This window comes from Melozone crissalis, unplaced genomic scaffold (assembly GCF_028551555.1).
Source record: "Melozone crissalis strain CALT ecotype California unplaced genomic scaffold, PUWL_Pcris_2 ptg000006l_1, whole genome shotgun sequence".
Classification (NCBI taxonomy): domain Eukaryota; kingdom Metazoa; phylum Chordata; class Aves; order Passeriformes; family Passerellidae; genus Melozone; species Melozone crissalis.
The window spans coordinates 52,227,835-52,253,378 of NW_026535784.1; the positions used below are offsets into that span (position 1 = coordinate 52,227,835).

The following is a 25,544-nucleotide window of genomic DNA, read 5'->3' on the forward strand; positions in this document are numbered from 1 at the left end:
GGCTATGTGAAAAAATAAGTAATAAATGAGTAAATAAAGTAAAATAATGAGTAACAAAAGTAATAAAATGATTTATTATCAGCCCTCTGACGAAAGAAAAACTGGGGGGGGGGTGGGGGTGGGTAGCACAGCTAACTGAACAGCATCAAAATCTGAACACTCCTACAATAATCAGTAAATGCTTTACACCTTATTTTACAGGCAAAGTATTTTAGGGAAGAGGTAAAAAATCTCATTCTGTGAAGAAATACCATTAAAATAATGTTTGCTCCAAGCAGAACATTCCATTTGTTTCTGTAGCAGGCTACTCACTTATTGTTTTCTTTCCCTTACTGGCAGCTACTAATGGCCTGCATCCAAATATCATGACTGAAGTCTACACCACCAACACCTCAAATATTTAGCTTTGAAGATTAATGAACATCAGGTTATATCCAGCCTTTAGGACAGGGACCAGGCTGAAAGTCAAAGAACTTTAAATTTGATTACACAAAAATTACCCAGCAAATTTATTGATTTTCTTCCAAGGCAAACAGCAATCTTTACAAGTCCATGTTTAACTTTATACTCCCAAGCAATCAGTCCTAAGCATATACAGACAGCTTCCTTTCCCAAGTAATGAAAAATACACTACTGGATAAGAGAACTGAAAATAACTGGGACCAGATGTTTACATTTATTCCTGTAGATACACCTCCAGAGAAGAGGAAATCTGACTAATTTGTTTCACAAATTAATTATCAAATTATAAATAACTGAACAAAAGAAAAAACAGAATTAAAATTTTACCTTTAACACCATTAAAACTGATGGAATATTATATAATGCCATCCCAATCCTTATACTTTTTCTCCAATCAAAACTTGCCCTTGAATCAATTTTTCACCCTTGAAAATACAAAGTGCATGGAATACATCTGCTGTCTTTTTTTCTTGGTGGTCCCTCAAAGCAAATCCTATGCTTACTCTCTCAGCTTCTTTATTTTTTTTACCTCTCTCTGGAAATAAAATACTTTCAACAGACAGAGCCCACAGGTTCAGTGAAGTTTTTCCCTGGGCACTGAAAATCCACTTTGCTTTAGTTCTTGTTAATAAGAAGCTTCTCTTCTAAAAGTTTCTAATATTCTTCAGCAGAAAATAAACTTTCTGCTTCTCTGATTATCTCAGGCTATTTCATAACTTTACCTATGTGCTTTTATAATGGGCCTCAAGATATTTAAGTATTCAACAACTTTTACTTAAGACATCCTAAAGTAGAAAACATTAAATTTTTTTTTTAGGCAGTGCTTGGGTAACAGCAGTGAGTCACACTCAGTAAGAGCCTTTGAAGTTACAAGTAGAGATGAATGTTTGCTTGTCTGCACCTTAAAATTTTATTTTTTAGTAACTAAAGGACCAAGCAAAAAGGTTGCAAAAAAAATTTAAAATCCAGCAAATTTTCAGTAATTTTATTCTACTGAGTAAGAATAGATAACCGACCTAAGCATTTTTCATTCAAAATGAAAATGACTTGGTTTAACTGGCTGGGCTTTAAGCAATTTCTTATCTTATCAACTGGGAAACTGGATGATACCATGAGTAGGAAAACTAATCCTTCCATTTGATTGATTATTGGTACGTGCTCAAATTTTAAAACTGAATCCAGGTCTGAGCGTTGCAGGCAAGAAAGATAAGACAACAGTTCACAGAAAAACAGAGTGAATGACCATCAGTCTAGAAAGATGTGAGGAAATATAAAAAAAAAGGTGCCATGTGTCAGCTGCAAGAGAACAAGAGGAAAAAATAGGATAACACCCTTTCAATAAAATAAAAAGGGCTGCAGACTTCTTGTTTTATATCCAGACTTTTGCTGGGAAATGGGGCCATCTTTCAAAACACATCCATTCCACCAGACATTTAATGGAATTAGACTATTTCCACAAAATATTTCAATTTCTGTCTTTTTTTTTTTTTTTATTAAGAGAAGCCACTTTACATGAAAAACCAGCCACAAGTTGAGTTCAGAGCTGGAATTGTTTCAAACCACAGTCAAATTCAGAAACAAAACCATTGTGGCTACACAAATCACATATTTTAAGCAATAGTTAGGCATGCAGTAAATTTACAAATTAGAACTGGAAGACAGGCTTTATTCAATTACTTGAGGCTTACTCATTGCTTGCCCTCCCACACCATGAAAGGATTTTAGGCAAACAAAGGAAAATGCATTTTTTGTACTCAGACTGCTATCCATGCACAAACCCCTATGCCATGAAAGGTAATATCTGCTCTTAAATACAGAAACAATATTCACCTTGATATAAGAAAGCAATATTGTTCACAGTGAGAACAACTGTTCACTGCAACAGGCTCCCCAGGGATGTGGTAGAGCCCCCATCACTGGAGGTTTTTAAGATGCAATTGACAGGGTGCTAAAATAACCCCATTTAGGCTCCCTTTCCCTTGAAAGGTTGGATCAGATCATCTGTCAAGGTCCCTCAGAGGGACCTATCTCAGGCTGTTCTATGATTCTAGTTACTTGTATTAATATCTTCTGATTTCAGACTCCCAGTTTAAGGATGTATATGGGAAAAGGGAGGTGGTGGTGAGGTCTAAGTCTGAAGCAAACACCAATATGGCAGTCAGGAACAAAGAAAGAAGGTGTCACTTGTGGACAAGAGAACCAGAAGGTCATTTTAAAAAGAACAAAAATACAGGATGTTTATCTAAGCGTAAATCAGAAGCAGGATTAAACATTACAGAACTACATGTCCCCAGCTCTTTTAATGCAGCCCAGTTTGTGTAACTAGAGATGCCATCCAAAGCAGCTTTGTGATGTCAGTGCCTTACCTTCTTCCTCTTCAAGGAGGCCCATGTTTAGATATCCTTGTGCCTTTCTCTTCCCACCATCAACTTCTACTAATTGAGCTGTGTGATAGCTTTGCTCATAGAAGTAGTTACTCAACCATTTGTCCTCAGGGTCATTGAAACAGCAGGCCAAGCTAAGCTGGTTATCATACACCTTCTCATAGTGCCCTTTAAAAACAAAAATCAAAATAAAAATGTTATATTATCATCAGTGTTCAGAAATTTTGCATGTTATAGCAATAATCACAATTAAAATTAAGAGCTATTTCTATTTCTTCCATTCAAATGCCATCAAGTTCTGCTATGTGTTCACTCAGAGAAGTTGAAGAGGAAAATTATAATCTTACAAATTAAGCACAATTGGAAACATTTTTGTTCTCATTTCTGTGTGCAAAACCAGAATTCAGTTAAATCAAGCAGAACCTGGATAAAACACTAGTTTTATCCAGGCTAGTCAAAAGACAAGTCAGAGTGAGACTGGAGAAGCATTTGTCTGAGCCTCTGGGCCATGAAAAGGCCTAAGAGTTTTCCAAACCTTGGACCTATAAGGTAACAACTGTTTTGATGAAGATAAGAATCAAAAAGAACACTCTGCAAACACAATCCATTAATTCATATAATTTTACATGTTCAAAGTATGACTTACAAGAGAGGCCTTGAGTTTTCATGTATATTCCCATGTTTAATACCTTAGCATTCTTAGAAATTAAAGACAAACTGAAATTGCACCCATTTCCCTAGGAACCCCCCACCCAGTTCACCAAGGAATTGTTCTCAAAACAAATGTGGAAAGCAGTGGATTCTAAGTCACAGATTTTCTCCATGGCCTGAAGTTTGGATTCTACTCTTTATCATCTCAGAGAGCTGAATGAACATACATTATCCCTAAAATTTACAAAAAATCTGCAAGTCCTAAATCTATGCAGCAATACAAAATTATCCACAATTTAAAGTTACAGAATAACAACTTATTGCCTGTGGAAGAGCACCTTTAAAAAAAATCCCACAAGATACCAGCCTTGAATTATTCCAAAACTTTGCTAATTTGGAATAGAATCTAAAACTTTCCTGACAAATGTTAGTGAATTTGAAAGATCTATTTCTTATATGATGGTGAAAAATCTATGAAATAATAAAGTAGAGCATGAACCTGATGTGAAAAATTAGGTAAAATTCCATTGCAGTTTTGGTGGGCTACTTAGTGTGTTTGTGGCTGTTAAATGAATATGAACCAAACAGCCAGTTCTAATAGGAATTTCCACATAAATGGGTAGAAAGGAGTTAAGCACATGTCTGGCAGCAGGTAAGAGACTTTTTGGTTAAACTGGGTGTGTGAACAGAACTGCTTTGTTTTCAGGAGCTCTGCAATTTGTAAGCTTTGCTCAAAAGGAGAGAGAATGGAGAAAAGAAAAACCCCTCTTAATTCTGGGAATGGAGCACCACACAGAAATCAACTGATAAAAAATAAATCTTTTCAGTGTAGGCAAGATCTTGAAGTCCAGATCTTTCCCAAGTGTTTTAAAACTATGACAGCCATTCTAAAACACTTCAATCAAAAGATTCTCTTCTTCCATTATCTACAAGAAGAACTGGGGGAAATCCAGCTTCCAAAAGGATGAGCTAAATGACTCAAAATTGAATCACCTATGTAACTCACTTGCACTATTTGGAACACACAGCAGCAATTACTCAAACAAGTATTTTAAATTCATCACTAAACCACACAAGAAGGATTTGTCAGCATCAGCTCTAGTATGTTCTGTCTTAAAATTACAAATTACATATAATCTAATTGAAGAAATGTAAATCTCTCATTCTCTCTATTGTCACGACTGTTATTTGACTTCTATCTTGATAAAGTTCTTCAGTGTGTTGCACAATACAGTAAGGACTTCATTCTTTTGAGAAAAAGGGCTACTACCTAATCATGTCTGTAGTCTTCAAGATGTTCATCTACTACTTGTTTCTCCTTTTTTCTCCATCTTGGTAATTTCAGAGAACATTTAATTCTTCCTGCTTCAAGTTTTTTGAAATTGAGCTGAAACCTTTTCCCCATTCTTGAACACTCTTTTTATCTTTTGATTTAAAAATTCATCCTCTAATAGTAAACAATACTACTTTTTACTGCACGTGCTATTTTATTCATTTTATTTATTATTTTGCTTTCTTATCTATTTTCTCAGAATTCTGCCTTCCATGAAGTTGTAACCTCAGATTTCTTTCTAATAATTTCCATTAAAATATATAAAATTATTATTTTGAAGCAATGTATATTATATACATTTCTATTTTTAATATTTTAAAAGAGATAACATCCTTTCCAATAAATGAGTGATTCACAATCTCTTTAAAATCACCAGAAAAGAAATAGCACAGAAATTACATTTAGATTATCATCTCATCGTATGCATCTAAGGTTTTAAACCAAAACATCAGCTTAAGTTTCGAAATTCAGCTTTTAGAGGAATAATTATCAATATACAGACTTCATGTATTCCTAATCTGAATATTCTTCATGACTGTGAATTTTCATGCCTTTTGTTTCACCTCAGGACTGAAAAAGTACCTTTGGGTGCCTCTTTTTCAGAATATCCTGGAGTCTACATCATATAAAACATATTTATACATTAGAAATTAAGACTATTTTGGTACAATAGCCTCATAAAAATATCTTCAAATGACTCTGGAATGGAAATTAAAAAACCGGGTTGGGCTTAATATACCTGTATTTACCTGTGTACATGCACACACACACGTATACATATATGCCTGTATTTGTATATAACATATATTTATACATCTATGCAACATCATTATCTATCCCACATATCAACATTATACTAAATCCAAGACACTGCACTGTACCAGCTACTGAGAAGAAAATTAATTCTATCCTAGCCAAAACCAGGACAACACACAGAGATAAAGTCAACATCCAGTTGGGACTCATCCAAACTAACCAATTTAGACACAGATAGGAGTTACCTAGGATTTCTTTTCTCTCAGCGAAGAAAAGCAGATATTTCTTGGGTGAGATTTATCTCATCCTGACTTGGACAATGCTTGCAGCACAAGGGAACGCTTTTAGAGATTATCTCAGAAGTAGAGGCAGAGCTTCCCATGATTACAAGCACACAATCACATGAGCAGCAAAAAACAAAACCTAATTATAACCACTAACATAAAGATAATAATACACATTAGATCACAGCTAAGTGAAAATGAACTCAAAGATACCAGAGGATGCATACAAATGGTTGCAATAAGCCAGAAAGAGAAGAGATAATTGGATCATCATTGGATACAGACACTCTGGATACAGATTTGCTCCTCTGAAATCATTGCTACAAAGTATCAAGGCACTTATGTGACATAAAATTATGCAAATAACTTCAGGTAGTGCCCTACAAATCCCAAGGGATGGAAGTGACCCGAGGTAGACTCCAGCTACTGCCAGGGCTTTGATTGAATGAACTTTAACGTGACCTGTGCTGAGGATCCTGCCGGTGCATAACAATGAGCAGTGCACAAAGACAACCTTGGCTCTGGCCCTGCCTTGGGCAGGGCTGACCCCATACACAGGCCATGAAACAAACCCCACACCCCAGACTTTCACAAGTCATTCAGGTTTGGATCCAAAGTCTGAGTTACCGACCAAGAAGTTAACTGATGCTATTCTGACAGTGGCAAAGCCAGAGTGTTAGACTTAGTGAAAGTGAACTTTTACACCCCCAGGAGAGGAATATAGGAATAGGTAAATATTGTCTTCTATAAAACCTTGAACTCTCTGGTTTTGTAGAGTACATTCTCTACAACTGATTATAAAATACATGTAAGGCAAGTCATCTTTAGGTATCTGTTGATCAAAAAAATTAAAACCAACTCCCTAACTGAGTGTTATGTACAAAAGGAGTGCTGGCCTATCAAATCTTCCTGTGATCTTTGTGTTAAACAGAGATTTAAAAAAACCAAAAACCTTCAGCTTGAGCTTAAACATTAAATCCCAGATATTAAACACACAGGGTATTTCCTGCTTTGTATCAGGACCTCTTTAGGTGCACCTCAGCTACCAAGGAGCATCTCCTCTTGTGCTCAAGCCATAGGCCCTGATCAGCCCACTGAACAATACCTTTGTTCCTGGACTCTTCCCAAGAACTGCAAGGCTGTGCACAGAACAGAGGATCACTCAGATCCATATCTGCATGCTTGCTGTGCTCAGCTAGACAACTACTAAGTAGTGCAATGCAAGGGATAGTGAGGTGCAGCTTGAGAACCCCAACAGGGCTAACATGAGAGAAAAGAAACACACAGAAAGCCAGCAAGCCATCCTAGTGTGACTCAAGTACAACTTGCTGCCATATCTCTATGATCTCCTTTGTGACAGGATGCAGTGAAAGAAAGAGAAAGAAGTACAGGAATGGTCTTTGGAGAACAGATGAAAACATCAGGAAGAGATCCTGGCTCGGTCTTTCCTTTGAAGAATAAAATAGGCAGGTGTTCCATTTTCCATTAAGAAGAACTTGCACTGATTTTTACACTACAGGTATCAGAAAGAAATCTTTCAACATCCAGCTATGAGTCCTTATTTCCCACTCAAAAAGCCACCAGTCAGTGCTTTGTTCCAGCCAAAGGCCATATGGAAACTTTTCAACAGGTGTTAACACTCATCCTGCAGTCAGCTGTTCAAAGTGTGTATGACTGGATTATAACTGACCCTTCACTCTTGAAGGCACATAAAGGTGTGGCCTAAGGTCAATTAAATCACTAGGAGTAATTTTTTATGTCAGAATGAGACACAGTGCTGGAAGACTAATTTTTCTTTTGCCAGAAAGATCAAAATCAAAAGAGAGCTGATGCTGTGAAGAATTCACACAGAGAAAGATTCAGGATGGAAGATGTTAGACCAAAAAGAAGCACAAACTGCAGCTGAATATGATGCTGCAATTGGTTATTTCCACCTGGATCTATACATGGCAAAGAATCAGTCCCTTTTGCTTGTTCAGAAAAAGGATGCTTCTATATCTATTGGTAGAAGACTCCTCAATCACTCATTTTTCCAGAGAGTTTATTCTCAAATGGATAAACTTTTTTCCTGACTGTTTAGCTGTAAGTCCACAAATGAAGAAAGTGAGTTGTGAGCACGATGACACCAAGTTACAGGCAGAAACTGTTTGCTAGAGTGTGCACAGAGCACATCACTCCCAACACTGCCAGGTAACATATAGGAAAAATGCTTGATCAATGAACAGTCTATTAAAAAAATGCTACGGGAATGGTCAGGGTATAATTTTACTGGGTAAAGGATAAAACCAGCTAAAGATAATAATATGAGTCAATTTTAACTGGTAATTTGGAATGCTAAAAGGGAACTCCAAGCTATTGCAACAAAAACATACTACAGAAATCTTCTAACAAGTGCTCCTTCTGTTGAAGTTAATGGTAGTTCTACAAGTGGCTGTATTTTGAGATGGTTTGGTTTCTTTCCTGGACAGAATCACTTCAACATTTTGTAAGATAACTACAAAAATAATAAAATTCTCCACTGGTCTCCAGCAACTGCTGCATTTTTTCCTGTGATAAAATATTAAGTAGGGAGTGACAAACCTGCTTAGAAAATAAAACAGCATTCCCTTGCCCAGCCCCTCAAAAGCAAACAAAACTAAGCCTCATCCAAGCAAATATTAAAAGAGGGTTTTTTATACTTTTTTCTTTTAAGGCATAACCTATTTCCATTTTTTTTTTTCAAAATAGCATGGGCAACATGGTTATTGCAATGTTTCTAGCCCAAGCCTAAGGCATAACCTTACAAAAAAGCTTTCTACTGTAAAATGCTAAACTCTGTTTTCGACCTTGAGTATACTGGACAAAGATTTTCCAGAGCATGCACATCAAATACTCATGCTTCTTTCATACACTTTATGAAAAGACACCTTTTACAACAAAAACAAATGTTAACTCATACTGTCAAAATTTTTCTCTACACTGAAGTGAGGGAAAGAAAGCCAAGTTGTCACTTCTTTCTATTTGTGTGTCTGGTACTGTCTAGAACAAGGGTCAGCAGCCTGCAGCACATGCACAGATTCAGCATTTAGCACACTGCATAGCACAAAGGTTGAGTGGGGTCAGCAACCAGGAGCAGGTGGAATCTCAGAAGGGCAGCAGCTCCCAGGTTTTAACTCCTGGTTTCCAGCAGCTGCTGCAGGGCTCAGCTAATAAGCAGTGTCTTGCCCTTCTGAAGGGGTGTTCATACCCAAGGATTCCATCCTCTGGCTTTGGCACAGTGATCTGGCAGTACAGTGCTGAGCACACAGCACAAGCTGCAGCCACTGAACTGTGCCACATTCCCTGGTTTTGCATTCCTGCTCTGGCAAAGCAGAGTTAACAGCTGGAACACTTCTTCCTTTAATTGTTCCTGAGCTGGAACTTGCTTTGCACTCCTTTTAATGTCTACAAGCAAACCAGCTCACTCTATATTGATAGAGTACTATCAGTACTGATAAATACAAAATACAGCTTCCTTTTGAAGGAATCCCCAGTATTTCCATATATGTGCCAAGAAATCACTGGATACATCAAATGCTGAGCTGTGCAGATCCATTACTCTGGCATTTATCCTGCATTCTTCTGTAAAAAGACCTACAACTATATACATATTTAAACAACTCAACTACCTCCTTTTTTCCCCTAAGCTCCTGAAACCAGAACTAGTAAAAAAAGAGGTTAGTCCAATATAAAGCAACATCAAAGAATAATTAAAACTCCCTCCATTTTGAAGTCAGAAACATTTACTTTACTTGTATAAAGAAGGCAAGACAAAAATACAGTCAAGAATTGGCAATATTTCTGCCAGTGCTTTTAGAATAATGCTGAAGTCAGGGCAAAATAACCCCATCAGTCATTTTTCTGAAAAGCTGCAAGGATTAAAGTTCCCTCTCTATTTTTTAAAATACTTGGGAGATATTCAAATGCAACAAAAATGACTTTAAGTTGGCCATAAAAGCTGTTTTCTTTGCAAACAGTAAAGTACTGGTAATAGGAAATTAAAAAAATAAGACAACTCCTGTATAATTTGAAGTTCAACCAAAACATTCTATTAAAAACAAAAACAGAGAACCTTTACTGACATGTGTAAAGGCAATCAGTGTAATGCTGGTAAACAAAATTCTACTGTTTTCAAACACAGCAGTAAAGAAAGTAATTGCTCTTTGATATCAACCCGCACATTGTGATGAATGGCTCTGATTTAGTTCAAGCAAATTATTTATGTCCAGAATTGTGGTGTCCTAGAACAATAACCTGTGGGAACCATTACAATATTAACACTTTCCACCAATAAATATGAAAACTGAATGCTTACATAGCTTCCTCTGTACACTACGGTAAGTATCATAAAACTCTAAAATTCAAAGTTCCAAGTTATATTCAAAATTAAGACAGTAATACCCTACTATTCAAAAGTAACAGATGAAAAAAATTAAATAACAAATAAGAAAATTATTTACTGACAAAGTAAGCGTTTTGCTTTCTACATACCACTCCAGGTTAAAATCCCACACAACATTTTGTGACGTTTCAATTAAAAAAAAAACTTACAAGTAATGAATTTTTATGGCCACCATGTACAGCTGCTGTCACTTTTTCAGCACAATTGGTACCTGAGATAGGTAAAATTTCAGCCAACTTAATATTAGCAACATCAACCACGCTATGAAACTTTCACCACTTGCTGACCCAAATATTACCTTCACCCTTTTAAGCTTGAACTGTGGCAGCTGAAGAGCAAATGCAGGTCAGCTGCTGTTGTGGCTGCTACATCATGGTAAGTTCTAGCTGAGGTGAACTGCTGAATGATTCTTAAATGGTGTCAACTGGAGTTGTCAGGAGATCATAAGCCAGAGCCCCGAGCAATTTGATTAGAATCAGAGAGTAACCGGATTAGCAGAGCTACTGAATTAGTGTTTGATGAGCTGCACAATTCATGTGAATCTTCACAGCACTGCTGGCTCTCAGACCTGCAATAGGAATTACCATCCACTCCTTCATCTGCCAGGCAACTCAAACCTCATTTTATACAAACAAGACACGTCTGCAAAGATTTGCATTGAAACCGGTGAAAAAAATCAAAACAAATTATGCTCCGATCCAGCAATTCAGTAACACCACTTGCCAACTCTTAAGTCCTCATTATTTTTTTCTTCTTTCATTTTAAACAGGCAAAGTTGGGAGGTACTCTCTCTTAGAGGCAAGGTGCAATCAGGCAGCTGGTGGTGGTACCTTGTCTCTGGGAGAGGTGACAGACTTATAGAGCCCAGTACACAAGAAATGCCAGCCTCAGTGAGAGAAGGGCAGGAACTGCACATCTGGGAATGCCTTGCCTCTCATGTTTGCCATCTCTGCTGGCACACATCAGCCTGTAACACTGAAAAATATCATGCACTGAAGGCAGGCAAACTGCTCTCCTCAAGTGGCTGCAGGGAGCAGGCCCATTGAGATAAGCCATGTCCAGTACTTTTTGACCATCAGATATTGGCAGAATGCTTCTGCCAGGCCAGTCCAAGCCTCAAACTTCTCTCTCATATTCTGCAAGATACAGGGGTGCCTATCCAGGTTTTAGTCATATTCCAGGCAAAGTTAAAGATCCCTTCCAATTATGGTTGGCTGGCCTTCCTGTTAAGAATTACAGTGAATTAAATAAAGAAACACAACTTTTGGCTTTCATGGCAAGCATCAAATAAACATTTAAAATTAACATTTTTTGGAAGTACCAAAAGGGTTTATTTTGCTGTTCCTTTTTTTGAAATGAAGTTGCCTGTTTCTAAATTTCAGTTAAAAAGCTTAGATTCCAAATTCACAAGCTTTACTGTAGGTTTTCATATTTGTAATGATCAAAATGCAACTTGAAACAAGACAACTATACTGATATCAACTCAGCTACGAAACAAGATTGCAGGTAGAGCTTTGTCAGCCTCCATCCCTGCAATTATTCCAGTGGAGAAAGATGGAGTAAGTTATGCTACTATTTATAATAAAAGGAAATGATAAATATAGTGCTTAGTAAATAGTAGGCAATAGAGAAAATACAGTAATTTGGAGTTATGTCTTCACTAATATCTAGTAATTCACAGGTGGCATGTTACATCTGTGTGCTGTATTTTATTTGACAGGTTCACAATCCTTTTTCAGTCAGTCACAAATCCAAACACAGTTAGCAGGGTATTTAATAAAAACAGATTTATAAAAGTATTAGTGTGAAACAGCATTTCACCTATTAAATTTTTCTAATACAAACCCAGCTTCTCAAATCAATAGAGGACGAAAAACAATAAATAATGAAACTATGAGAAAATAATTGAGATGTTATCAAAGCTATAAATACATCAAACATTTCTGATGTTATCAAAATTCACTGTGCGTGTTTTTTCCTTTTTTTTTCCTTCCTTCACAAAACCTCTCCTGATATCTGCAGCTCCTAATCATTTATTCTATAAATACAGCTCAGTTGACTAAGGCTGCAATGTGCTAAGATGCAGTAGCGTTTCAAATTCATACATGAAACAATTTGGAAGCTTCCCCCAGGCGCTGGCGGCTGCGGCTCCCGCTGCTCCGCTACCCACAATCCCCCCATTTACCTGCTCGCCGGGCTGCCTCAGCCCCGGTCAGGAAGTGGGAAAGCTGATCCAGCTTATCAGGCTGCTCCTCCAGGGACTTCTCATGCCATATGGCTGACCCAGGCCCTGCAGCCTCCCTGAAGGCATTCCACTTCTGGATCAGAGTGAGGAGCTCAGAGAAGGACTTGTGATAACCCCGGCGCAGCATGTCTATGCAGATGTTCTTCTTGTATGAATTCCTGTAACTGGGAATAAGAAAGGGAGGTTTTAAGGCTTTAAACTTGTATTCTGATCTCCACCTTACCAAATAAGTGCAGATAACTACAACAGCTTTCAGGAAGAGACCTCTGCAGTTCAGTAGCAGGGAGTGGGAATTATTTCCCCCGCTCAAAAAGAGATCTGCTAAAATCTGCTTGCAAATGTTATACCCTAGGGAAGCAAACATGGCAATAATCAATTAATACCAATATATACATTGAAAACATGGTCAAAAATACACTGCTATTCTTTAGCTGATATTTGATAAAAAAGGCTGACTGATGGGGACCCCCCCATGTTTACATTAGTCCATGAAAACACAATGAACCCTTAGGTTGCTTTAAGACAGTGCACAGGGAAAACTGAGGATCATGTCAAAACAACATATATGATGTTATATATAACATTGTTATTATATGTTATATATACATATTGCTATATGTTATACATATATGTTGTTATATACATACATTAAATAGTTTTTGTGTAGGACAGGATGGCTTGGCTTAAAAATGTCAAACAAATGCTATGCCAGAAACATATGATATGCCAGAATAATTAGATATTATTTTCCTTCCATTTAGCGTATAACTTCAGCTGGTTTAGTGATGCAAGAGTTTAATAATTTCTCCTTAACTTTACAAATAAATGATGTTATGATGAATTTTTATTGAATTTAGTGCCTTCATAAACTCTGATAAGATATTAATATCAAAAAGTTGTGGAATCAAATATTCTCAAGTGGTAATACACCTTTGGAGGTATTATTTATGGAAATAATCAAAATATTTCTTTTATATGGCATGAAAAAATTATATTGTGTCTTATTCTGGAAAAAACTATGAGTCCAGTGGGACCGCAACATAAAGGTAGAGATGTAAAGGCTTGCAGGAATGGTTGTCCATTCTAGGAAAACCAACCTTCACCTCAGTAAAATGGCAAGGATACAGATGTGTTACCTTTATCTTGTATATTCCATGAAGTAACCAAACTGTTTTCAAGACTATTCTTTTAGATTAAAAGCAATTTAAATTCAAATTTCTTAGCTTTAAAATAAAGATGGAATTTTGAAAAATGAGATTTATACTGTATGTAATAAATTCAGGTGCAATAATAACAGCCCAATGATACTAATACCTTGATCTTAAAAACAGCTACTGCAATTCTTTAACAATGTTGATAAAATGGAAGTCATGTGAAAAACTTCTTAGCTAGATGTCAATAAAATAGACAGCAATGTAAGATGTAGGAAGAAAATAATCTGCATTATTTCATATTTGATATAATTAAAATAGAATCTCTTACTACACAGATGCATATTAATCTTTCACATGTACTTTGTACATTTCACTTGCAGAACTGAGCATAAAAATATTGAATAATCCTGATACAATTTAGACCAGACAGTACTGAATTTGTGTTTAATATATAAATGGATGCTTTTTCAGATTGAAAACCACACATTTCTCACACAGATAAGGGAAAAGATATAACTATTCTGTACTATAAAAATCTGCAACATTTATCATATAAAAGTATACGAAAAATATGTTTAAACATTTAAGTTTTCATTTGCTAGAATATGCTATATTTGCCATATACCAAATGTACAGTATATAGCTTCAAAATACTGTAAAGATACTATGCTAATACTATGCAATGTATTCTCTGTTTTTTATATGGAATATCTTTTTCTTTACTGTTCAAAAATACTATGTAATAAAACAAAAACAAACCTGAAGAGCATAGGTAAAAAATTCCTACCAATTTCCAAAGGCCTAGGACTGAATGCTACAGTAATCTAACTCAGAGAAGTGGAATAACAATCTGCATAGCAGGCACACACATGCCTGTTTATTTATACAATGGGATCTGTGTATGTTTGTGTGTGCACCTGCAATAGATCAGGAGATGTATTAGAAATAACAAGGAAGTAGTGCTAAAAGATCTCAGCAGTCACTACCCCAAATGCCATTCAGGTAATTTTTAACACTCACTGGGCACAGAACTGGTATTCATACAAATAGAAAAACTCTGTCCATGTTATTTTCTGTAGACTGATGTATTTTACTTGAAGTCAAAGCATATTTTCCCCACAGGAAAGCATTATTAGCAAACCAGTACAGGAAAACAAAGCATATAGTAAAACATGTAATTTTTAAAAATCAGTGTCAAGCGTGTTTTAATAAATCCCATCCCAATTAATGGAGAAATTGAAATAATGCTGAGATAATTCTACTGTGCAGAGCACTTTTTTTCTGAGGCAAAGAGGACTGATTTTAGCACACAAGCAATGAAGCTATTGTAAAACCCTTCAAATTGAGTGGCATAAAAATGAAAGTCATGTCAGTTATTATGCACAAAGCACACAATAATAATACTATTGTATTATAATAATAATAATAATAAAAAACATTATAATACAATGTTATTGTAATACTATATAATAATACTATTCCTTACATTTCTGTAATATATAAGCTACAAGTGACTGATCACACACAAACAGTGAAATTGGGTAAGAGATTAATGGTATTATGGGGATAAATGGTATTTGTATCCCCTAAAAGAGCTTGACACGGCAATGAAATCTAAGATAGTTACAGTTATCAGCATTGCCAGATGAAAATTCCAGGGTCCTTTTTTTCCCCATCAAACACTCCTTTTGAACAGAGGCATGGTGCAGATGAGAGCAGCAAACTTTTCATGATACCTTGAGATAAACTATAAATCCTCAGTCCTCAAAACACTTTCCACCCTGCTTTTTATGATGTCATGCAGCCTGTAAAATCTGAGTTTAAGCAGAACAACTCCTGTTTTAGATAAATAAAGATTACTTGATTTCTAATATCAATATCAAAACATGATACCTAAGGTTCCTTCCAACTCAGGATATTCTATGATTCTGTGATTTATTTTATAAAATCCCACTGTTAGCATTAGTGTAGTATGTTTCTACATTGATAAGCATTACACAAAACACTTTCGAACCTTGCTACCTAATAAATTATGATTTATTGTTAAACAAGCGAGTTTCTTTTTCTGCATTCGTCCGCGCTGACTCGAGGTTTCCTTGGAACAATTAAGTTACTTCCAGGAGCGAAATGAGAGAAGACTGCCTGCCCTCTGCGGTGCCCGGAGCGGAGCCGATCTCGGGGTTTAATGGTCTCTGGGGGCATCTACTGGAGATGTGGGAAACTGCAGGCACAAAGCGCGGATCCCGGCGGAACAAAGGGCCGGGCCCCGGCACAGGGCACAGGGCCAGGGGCCACCACGGCTCGCACGGCCGCTGCGAGCCACGCAATGTGCCGGACCAGAGAGAGCAGACAGCTCTGTAAGGGCAGCCGGGGTTCGTTTTGAAATGTGATGTGACTGCAAACCCAAAGTCCTCCCTCCCCTAGGGTGATCATGAGATCATGCCAGAGAAAAAGGTTTCAGATGGATTTTTTTTAAAGCAAACTATTTTAAAATTAAATTTGGAGCATCTCTATGTATTTATGGTTACAACAATGATATCAATTAATCAGGTTTTAATTTAAAGGACAATTGGCTTGCTTTTCTCATCCATGAAACTCAACAGATGAGAACCTCAACACTTACCACAGAGCCAGCTGATTTTGAGAATCCCCCGATCCTCTGCCTGTGCACTCATTTCTGTCATTGCTGCTACCCCGTGCTGTTGCTAAATATTTATTTACACATAAATAACCAGGGCAGGGCACTAAGCTCCAGGTGGATCTGATCCTACACCAGCAGTTACTGTGATGCAGTGCTGCATCAGAAATTGCTGAAAAATTCTGTGAGCTTCTGAGAGTCTCTGTGTCATGATGAGGGTTGTGTGTCACAAGAGTTTTTGGCACCAAATAAATAACCAAAAGTTAAAATTGCCATTTTAGTGGCACCTTGCTACAAGTGACAAATTTGCGCTATGTAATATCACATGTGTGGAAGGAGCTACTTATTGAATGTGGATCTGTGAGCTGGAAAAGACACTGCTGTTAAAACTGTGTTAAGTGTACTCAGATATTGCTACAGACTTTTGAATTTTTCCTAAACTATACAGCTGCTTCAGTAATTTTCTTATATGGATTTCTTTTTGCATTATCATTGCTATTACAAAACAATCTTGAGTCATGCTGAGAAATCACAGAAACCCGATTCTAATCTCTCTTTACCAGTGGAAGAATAATAAATAGCAATGTTCAGTGAGATTAATGAAATTACTTTTGTTCCAGTCTCAAGGACTTTCCTATATTATGGTAGTGCACTTTTACAAGACCCCTAAGCAATGCTGGGAGATCAACACAGCACCTTACAACATTCCCTCCAACTTAAAATCCTCCACAACAAGGCTATTTGCATTCTACCCTTTAAACTGAAAGAGAGAACAGAAAAGGGAAAATAAGAGGCCAAGAGGCAGGAACTGGTGTTAGAAATAATCAAAACAGCCAGCATAGCATAACAGAATCATTTATCAGGAGCTTAATTCTCTATGCCTCCTGTCTGATGTGGTCAATTACAGACATGCAAAATAAGTCCAGAAGACTACTACTTTCAGATAGTAGATTTATATATTTATAGCTATATATATTTAATATTAGGTTTCATATATTTTGATTTTGTAGGGCTTAATTAGTATTTCCAATTAATTCCAGCTGCTGATTACAATACAAGTTGTTGTACTGTAGCAATCCCATTTTGTAAAGAACAAAATGGCACGGATTAAACAACGATAGTATATAAAATATTAAAGTGCATTTCCAGTGTAAAATAATTACTCTACCAATTATTATAATGTTTAAAAACTGTATTCAAATAGGTTTCATCCACTTGGGATTTCCTTCTGCAGTTGGCAAGTCAATGACTGATACAAATGCCTTAGATAAGCATCACAAAATTATGAAAAAATAATAAAGATATTTTTGCTTATGTTTATTTAAACAATTTTATTTTAATTCCCCCCCATTTCCTGTCTATAAATCTAGAAGAAAATTAAAATTACATAAAGTATGTGAATACTTAGCTACTTTTTGCTTAACCTATATGCAAAAAACCCACATCATAAACATGGGAATATCAAAGTTTACTCCCTAAAATTTGAAAAATATATGCATTAAGTAAAAACAAATATAGTACATAAAATACAAAAAAAGCCAAATATGCTGTAAGAATTTATACATTCAGGCTTCTCTGCCTAGGAATTGAAAGAGGAATTATTATTTCATTATAATTGGACAGCCAAAACCCAAAACAGTTTTGTAACACCACAGGCGACCCATGCCCAAAATGAGCTAAATTTTGTGCAGGGAATTGTTGAACACAGAAAGGGCTCATGCAAACACTTGGGAAATATGGAAGGTGAGGTGCCTTTAGCACCCAGGTTCCAGTGGTGTCAGCCCCTGTATTCACACTGCTGCTGTCTACTGGGCTGCAACCCACCAAAGGTGAGCACACAGCTAACTCAAAACACATCCAAGGCCTGTGCTATTCCAATTCTCTGGGAGAATTTATCCACACAAGTATTTTGGTAAGTCAAGCCCTTGTATGGTCCAGGCACTCAGCACATTTCAGTACCACGTACTGCTACTGATACAAAGCTATTTAACTGCATCAGGGCACAGCCTCTTTAATCCTGCTTTAAAGACTGTCCGTTTAAATACTTTTCTTTTAATGAAATATTTACTGCATGGTAATATGTTAAATTGTAGACTATAGTAATCTCATTAAAAAAAGATATGACAGTACAGTAAATGCCATTAAGCAGTAATAGACAGCTTACACTTCAGAATATTTTACTACTAAGGCTGAGTGTTAAATTACATTGGGGTGGGGTGCCTGCTTTTTAATTCCAAATTACAAACTTGAAATAGCTAATATCGCATTACAAAAAGTAATAAAATCCACAACCCCCCAAAATATTATTAAAAGGATTCCCTATTCTAATTACAAATAAAAAATATTGCACGATAATTTGTACACACCATGGGAGGAACAAAACAGCACTTGGAATTGACTTGTAACAATACAGATTTTTTAAATGGAGCTATTTATCCAGAAGTATTAACAAAAAGATGAAAATAAAGCATATATTTAAAAAAAGAGGTGTAGGTACTTTATACTATATACATATATTTTTATGTAAAAGAACTTTCAGCTTTAGCAATGCAGTGTTTTCTATCTGCTGCCTCAGTCACTGGATTGTTGTCAAACCTCACTTTAACCGAAATCATGCAATCAAAGGGAGATGCACACCCTGTCAGTAGGATCCCGCAAAGAACACATATATTGAACTCACTTCCTTTTGTTCAAAGCTACATAAAATGAAAAATTAATCAATTATAAACATCAAAGGATGACACATAAAAAGTGTTTTAAAATGAATGTAAGCACTGTAATAATTAAGAATCCTCATTAACCCAGAAAATGGAAATATAAATTTGGGAATGAACTTTTGAAACATTCTGTCCCTAAACATAAATGCAAAGAAAACATTAAAACTAAAGATAAAAATTCTGCCCTTATAAAAATGTTCATCTTACATAAGTAAACACACCTTGATTATTTCCAGAATAATCAGAAAAACAACATTATCATCATTAATCTTTCCACTTTTATTTCCAAATTAATAATGTTCCTTAACCAAGAGCAATTCCAACCACATTTTATGGACTGCTATTTATGAAGTATTTCTCAACTTCTCTCTTTTATTTCAGAGCTGACCTGATGGTCTGAGAGCTAGCAACATGTGAGTTTGGAATCCTTTCCATTTGACTTGCATGATATCAAAGCAGTCACTAAATTTCTCTGCACGTTTATTTTACAGTGTGCAGGACAGATAAACGTAATTATTTACTTTCTCTATCCTCTCCAGCTGCTATCACAAAATTTCATAAAACCCTATACAAGGCTCTGCATTTTTTGCAGTATTGATATGAACAATTCACACAGTACTTTCGCTTTTATTTAGATCTCTTATTCAAGTCCCCAGCTGAATTTACTCAGTAGGATAAGGACAAATAGACCACAAAGAGATTGATAAGAAAGGAAAGGCGAGGATTTTACACAATGCAGGATTCACTGCAAAAATTATTAGGAAAAAGTCATGACTGTATCAAGGCAGATTAGACAATCTTTCTTCATCTCAGCTTCTTTTTGTGTGTTAGAGATGCTTCACCTTTATGGAGTGTTTTAAAAATAGAAGTCAGTTTTGTACTGCTTGTACATTATCTTCGGTAGTAAATATTGCTGAACTACTGAGAAATGAAAGCACTAAAAAACCGTAAGACCAAACTTAGTAAAAACAACAAGTTACATAAAAAAAGAAAAACTTCAGCTCACTGTGTTCTTCTTTATTAAAGTATGTCATGTATTTTATCTTTGCAAGAGTTTGATGAGTTTTTGCAAGTAAAATTCTGTTTCCTCTATACTTGCTAATAGTCATGAGAATCTGTAGTTTGCACCTTCCCATTAAAAATGTATTGTATTTTTTGAAATTATTCACCCCGCCTTTTATCCAGATCATGTCTTTGAAAGGAGGAAGTAGATAATAAATGGAATAATTCATGATTTCCCATTAAATATGAAACTTTCTTTTGCAGAGTTTAGAAAATGAAGTTCTACATAATGTACAGAAGTTGATTAGAACTTTTTTTAACCTTTTCAAGAAAAATCTTGCACATTACACAAATGCACAGAGAAGTTTCTTTAAGAGAGGCAAACCATTCGCTTCCTACACAGCTCTGTTCCTTAGATCACTGCCTAATTACACTAAATAATATGCTTATCAGGCCCAAAATTCACAGAGATCATTCATTTGACCAAAAAGAATGTGTGCCTCTAAGTTCTAAAATCTCTTTTTGAAAGTTGTTTAATAAACATTGAATCCTGGTCATGGCAAGCGAAATTGTTAGGAATTATTCAGACTGAAAAAAATACATATTTAAATAATATTGTGAAAGGAATTTAAAATTTATCATCTAGCTCACTAAGTGACTTGTGCCATCTCCCTTTCCACAACCAGCAGGGAGTTTGGGACAGAGTGCCTTAATTTAAAATTTCTTTTGCCATGAAAGGATAAATTTCTTTGGTTCTGATTTACCCTCTTCCATAGTTTTTAGTATCTAAAAGTGAAGAAATACCCTCATAAAATGTAAATGAGTTTACACAACATTCCACCAGTTTTCAACCAGAGTAATGAGAACAGAGGGCCATAAGGTGCTTACAGGTCCTGTCCAAAGACTGACATCAGGAAGAACAGCAAATTCTGGCTAGGACTGAACATAAAAGGGAAAGAAGTTTACTTCTTTCTCTGTTTGCTGCTATCTCCTTGAGCTTGCCTCTCTCCCTCTGTCTCCACAGCGTTGTACACAGAAGAAATGGAAGTAGTTCACAGCAGTGCATCACTGGAACCAAATACTGTCCCAATCAAGTGCTGAAATACAAGGGAAAAGCAGAATCTGCTCCTACACTCTGTCTGCATCTCAAATTGCCTTTTGCAAGCTTGCTAGTAATAGCAGATGCACCTTGTGCTTCCTTGCCTAATCCCACACCAACAAGAAATTTTCCTCACCTTTTTTCTGGTAGTGCTTCTCTTTGAGAGCCTCAGGAACAGAGGAATGGTCAATTACCCTACAACATTAAACCCCTGTGTCTAGACCAAGCCCCTTCAAATTGGGAAGCCCCAGTAAAAATTCCAGGTAAAGAAAAAGAGAACATGGCAATATGATGTCAATGAAAAAAAGGTCCCCAATTAGTTTTTGAGTAACCTAAGAAGTCACCTTATTAATTTATGTGGTAGAGGTGACAGCTACTAAAAGTATGGATTAATCAAATCCCCAATCAGCTATTTCTGTTCAGCTTCCTTAAAGCACTGCTCCTTCAATGCATAGAATACAGACAGATAAAGCAGCAAATAAAAAACTGAGTGCTGAAACAACTCTCATGATTTAAATAAATTACAAACAAAGGACAAGGTCAGAAAATCCCAGTCTAAAACTAAGGCTTACTAGTCCATCATGGCTATGATGAAAATACAGAACAAACCTTCATAGTAGGTCTCCTCTCCATCAGCCCACAAATCCCATTTTTCTCCCTCAGTGAACTCTCCTGGCCTCTAGTCAGGTGAGGAAGTTTCTCCCTCTTTAGTCCTGGAGGACAGATAGGGCTGAGTATTCAGAGATCTCTGCTAGAAGATGTATGGATGTAGGAAACAATTTATTTCCACAAACTCCTCTAACACTTAATCCCTCACAAATTTCCCCACTTCTTTCTTCCTTAACTCTACTTAGCTGATGTTGACACTGAAAAGAGCAGAAACTTGGGGAGAGTAGTAAATAATTTGTCTCTGACTGAAGAATGGAAAAATAATTTTTTTTCAGATGCCACCAACAGAAGTTTTAACATGGATGCCAGGTCACTTATATTCTGCAGTTGACAGCTTCCTGTAAAAATGTTGCCTCAGGAATCAGTCTCTAAGACCCTTTTTACAGCTTTCAAAATTCCATAGTTCTGCAGCATGGGATTGAGTGGTAAATTATGTGTCTACATCTGAGCTCATCACCCTATGATCTCTCTATAAGCAATGGAGAGAAACAGGTGTTTCGAAAGTCTAATTCACCTTATTCTAAAGCACTTGTCTGGATCCTGAAAGATGGGGCTCAACTAATCACAAGGCTGGGGTTATTAACCTGGATCAGTCAAGCTTGGGTCAAAGTCCCTCTGCTCTTTTTGCAGGGAATTTTCAGAAGCTATGCTTCACTATATTCATCACTCCTCACTGCTAGAGCAGAAATTTTATGTTCCATTTTGCAGCCAACAATTTGAAAAATAGTTTAATGATCCACCTTCACCATACATTGGCAGAGATGGCCAATAACTGCTCTGGAGGACACAGAACACCTGAGAATGAAAGCCTTTGCCTTTTCCTGTTTCAGGTAATCCTAAAGTGGGCCAGCCATTGGAGAATTCTAAGCAGAACAGCCCACTGTATGTCAAAAACATCTGACAGAATGCGTGTAAGAGAATGCTGTCTCCCGCCTGAAAAAATTCATCTCACAGCCTGTCTTTGCTGACACAGATTTATCAAGCAAGCTTTCTATAACACACTGATCCACCACTCATGAGACACAAAACACAAATACAAATTTTCTGCATACCTAGGTAAGCCTTCACCATCTCTGTCTAACAATTTGGATTTCTTTTGACCACCAGAGCCTTGAGGACTGTAGAACTCCATCATCGAACTCAAATGTATTTAAAATACATGTAGTAACATCACTAATGTAATTATTTTTTTAGTTACAGCTAAGCAAAGCTATTCCTCTAATCAAATACATTTCAAAGTTTCTCTTTCTGGTCTTCAACTCTTTTTGGATGACGTGCTCCTCTTTCGACAATTTTCATTTGTATGAAGAGGAGAGAACTGTTACTTGATCTTTCTGGCCCTGACAAAAAGGTCAGGAAACAAGAATGACAATATCAATTTCTGGACCATTTTAGGCTCTAAACTAATCTGAAGATTCAATCCTGAAATCTTAATGAAAAATGCTTCACAGTTCATCATGAACTTCTTGACTCTTGGTTCAGTCATATGAACTATTTTTAATTTTTACTGCAATTTGATTTTGAGCTGGTAATGACTTGGTGAGTCAGGACTAAGAACAGAAGGTATCAAGGAAAGAACACTGAAGGCCACAGGAGTCAGCCAATCTCTGCATGCAAAAGCCTGCTTCTGTGGCAAGAAAGCACTCACATTCTGCATTAACGACCTTTTACTTTTTTTCCATTTCCAGATCCTTGCATCACATTTACTTCTTATTTCAATTTAAAGTCTTTGAGAAGGAAGCAAAACAAAATCAATGAAAAAAACCAAAGCAATATCCTGTTTTAATATAATTAAAGTACTATCTTTCCCAAGCACTATTTTTCTCCCTTGTCTATCATATCAGCCTGGGACAAAAAAAATATTACAAAGAAAAAGAACGAAAAACATCTCGTCATTTTTTCACAGGAAGAAAAAGAGATTATATAATGAAGACACAATGGAATTCTTCTCTTTTGCTGAAGTTTAGAACACAGGACAATATTTTACAATACAATAATAACTGCAACATTTTTCCTTCAATAGTTCATCTCATATTGTGATAGATAGGATTTTAGGGGAAAATTTTAGAGACTATCCCTTTTTACCATAAATGTGATACTACCTATACACTCCTTTATTTAGAAGATAATAAATGTGTTATTTACCTAATGCAAACTTAAAAAAAAAGGGTGTTTAATATTAAGCAGAAGTGTAGCTACAAGAATTTGTCTTGGTGCAATAATCACTGGCATATAAAGTTAACCTCAACATTAAACAAAAGTACAGATCTTTATATGTCAGAGGAAAGAAATGCAGTCCTTTTATAAAGCAGTGTAATAATCTGCTTCTGGAATGGAAGCAATATTGAAAAACTACACAGCATATTACAAGCCCTCTCTCATATTTTTAAAATAATAATACCGTTGCCTGCTGAGACATACCAAGCATTGAACTGATTTCAGTAAGAGCATTTATAGATATGGCATTGCCTTACTTAATAAATTTGTTTTAGATTACATTTGCTGCATTTAGTTTTTTCTAATTAGATTAGCATAATACTAATGTAACTGTGTAGTTAGCTTGCTACCTTTTGTTTGCTCTCAAATGATTTTATCAAGGTTATGGAAGAGCATTAGTAAATTATACATGGAGAGAGAAATTTCGTAACTGCTGATTAATTATCAAAAGCTAAACTTCTAGGAGAATTAAATGCACAGAACATGAATGTAACCTTTTAAAGTAGGTACTTTAAAAACCTCCACAGAAATAAACAAAAATACATATGATATTTCAGTTTAACCTTCTAAGAGGTGTTGGTAACTTTGGAAAAACAGCCTCTTACAAAACTGTAAGGGAACTCCATTTAGCATAGGTATTGCAGGACAGATGATAAAATTCTTACTTCATTGTGGATGTCCTCACTGGTTTCTTTTGCCACAATGTTCAGACTCCGGGTTTGGATACAAAAACATCACTTAGGAGGATTTTTTGCATTGGTTTTTTGTTTGTAAAATTCACTTTGAAGCCCCAAGGCCTTCCTAAAATAGCAGGGACCTCCTGAGTAATCACCTCAGGGAGAACACTTGTGTCCCTGGCATAGTGTGGAAATCCACTGGGGCTGAGGGCTCAAACAGCTCCCTGGGAAGGCCCCTCAGCCTGTGGCAATTGTTGGAGTGCAATGAGCAGAGCAGCCAGTTCCCCAGCTGGTGTGGAACCAGGGGGGCAGTAAGGGAAGGTGCTCACTTCTGGGCTTGCTCCCTGAGCTCTGACACCTGCAGTAATTTTCTAGATTTCAACGTGGAAGCTTTTAGGGAAGCTTTGCAGGCACATTCCCAGGATAGGAAGGAGAAAAGAAGCATATTTTGCAAGAAACTAGTTGGTGGAATTCCTGTCTGACTGATAGAATGTTTTTATGCTGCAAGGGTGATCTTGCAATATTCATTGTTAAGGTGCCTAGAGCCCTTGTATATGCATCCTTTTATTATTTAAATATTGAAATAAATAAATCAGCTCACTTAAGCAACCAGCAATCCAGTTTGTTAGAATTCTTTCATTAATTTTGATGGTGCTGAACCCCAGATCTGTTAAAATACTCCAGAAGAATAAGTTAGTCATAGTCTCTTGTAACTTCTGAATGTAAATACCTCAGCTGTAAGAAATCAAGAGTTATCTAGATTTCTTTCATTCACTGGGTTTTTAAATAACTAATGGGGTATTAAATGCTTCACCACAGAAGTCAGCACTTGGGCT

General features: G+C 36.3%; 1 protein-coding gene across 1 annotated transcript in view; it reads right to left on the bottom strand.

Annotated features, from left to right (window-relative positions):
• The window catches only part of TTC29 (tetratricopeptide repeat domain 29), a 117,916-nt gene that overhangs the window by 86,603 nt on the left and 5,769 nt on the right, over nucleotides 1-25,544 (bottom strand). The window contains exons 4-5 of the mRNA XM_054295473.1: nucleotides 12,476-12,699; nucleotides 2,829-3,014 (exon numbers count right to left, since the gene is read on the bottom strand). Of these exons, the coding sequence (XP_054151448.1) occupies nucleotides 2,829-3,014; nucleotides 12,476-12,699 (410 nt within the window). The remainder of the gene's footprint in view (nucleotides 1-2,828; nucleotides 3,015-12,475; nucleotides 12,700-25,544) is intronic.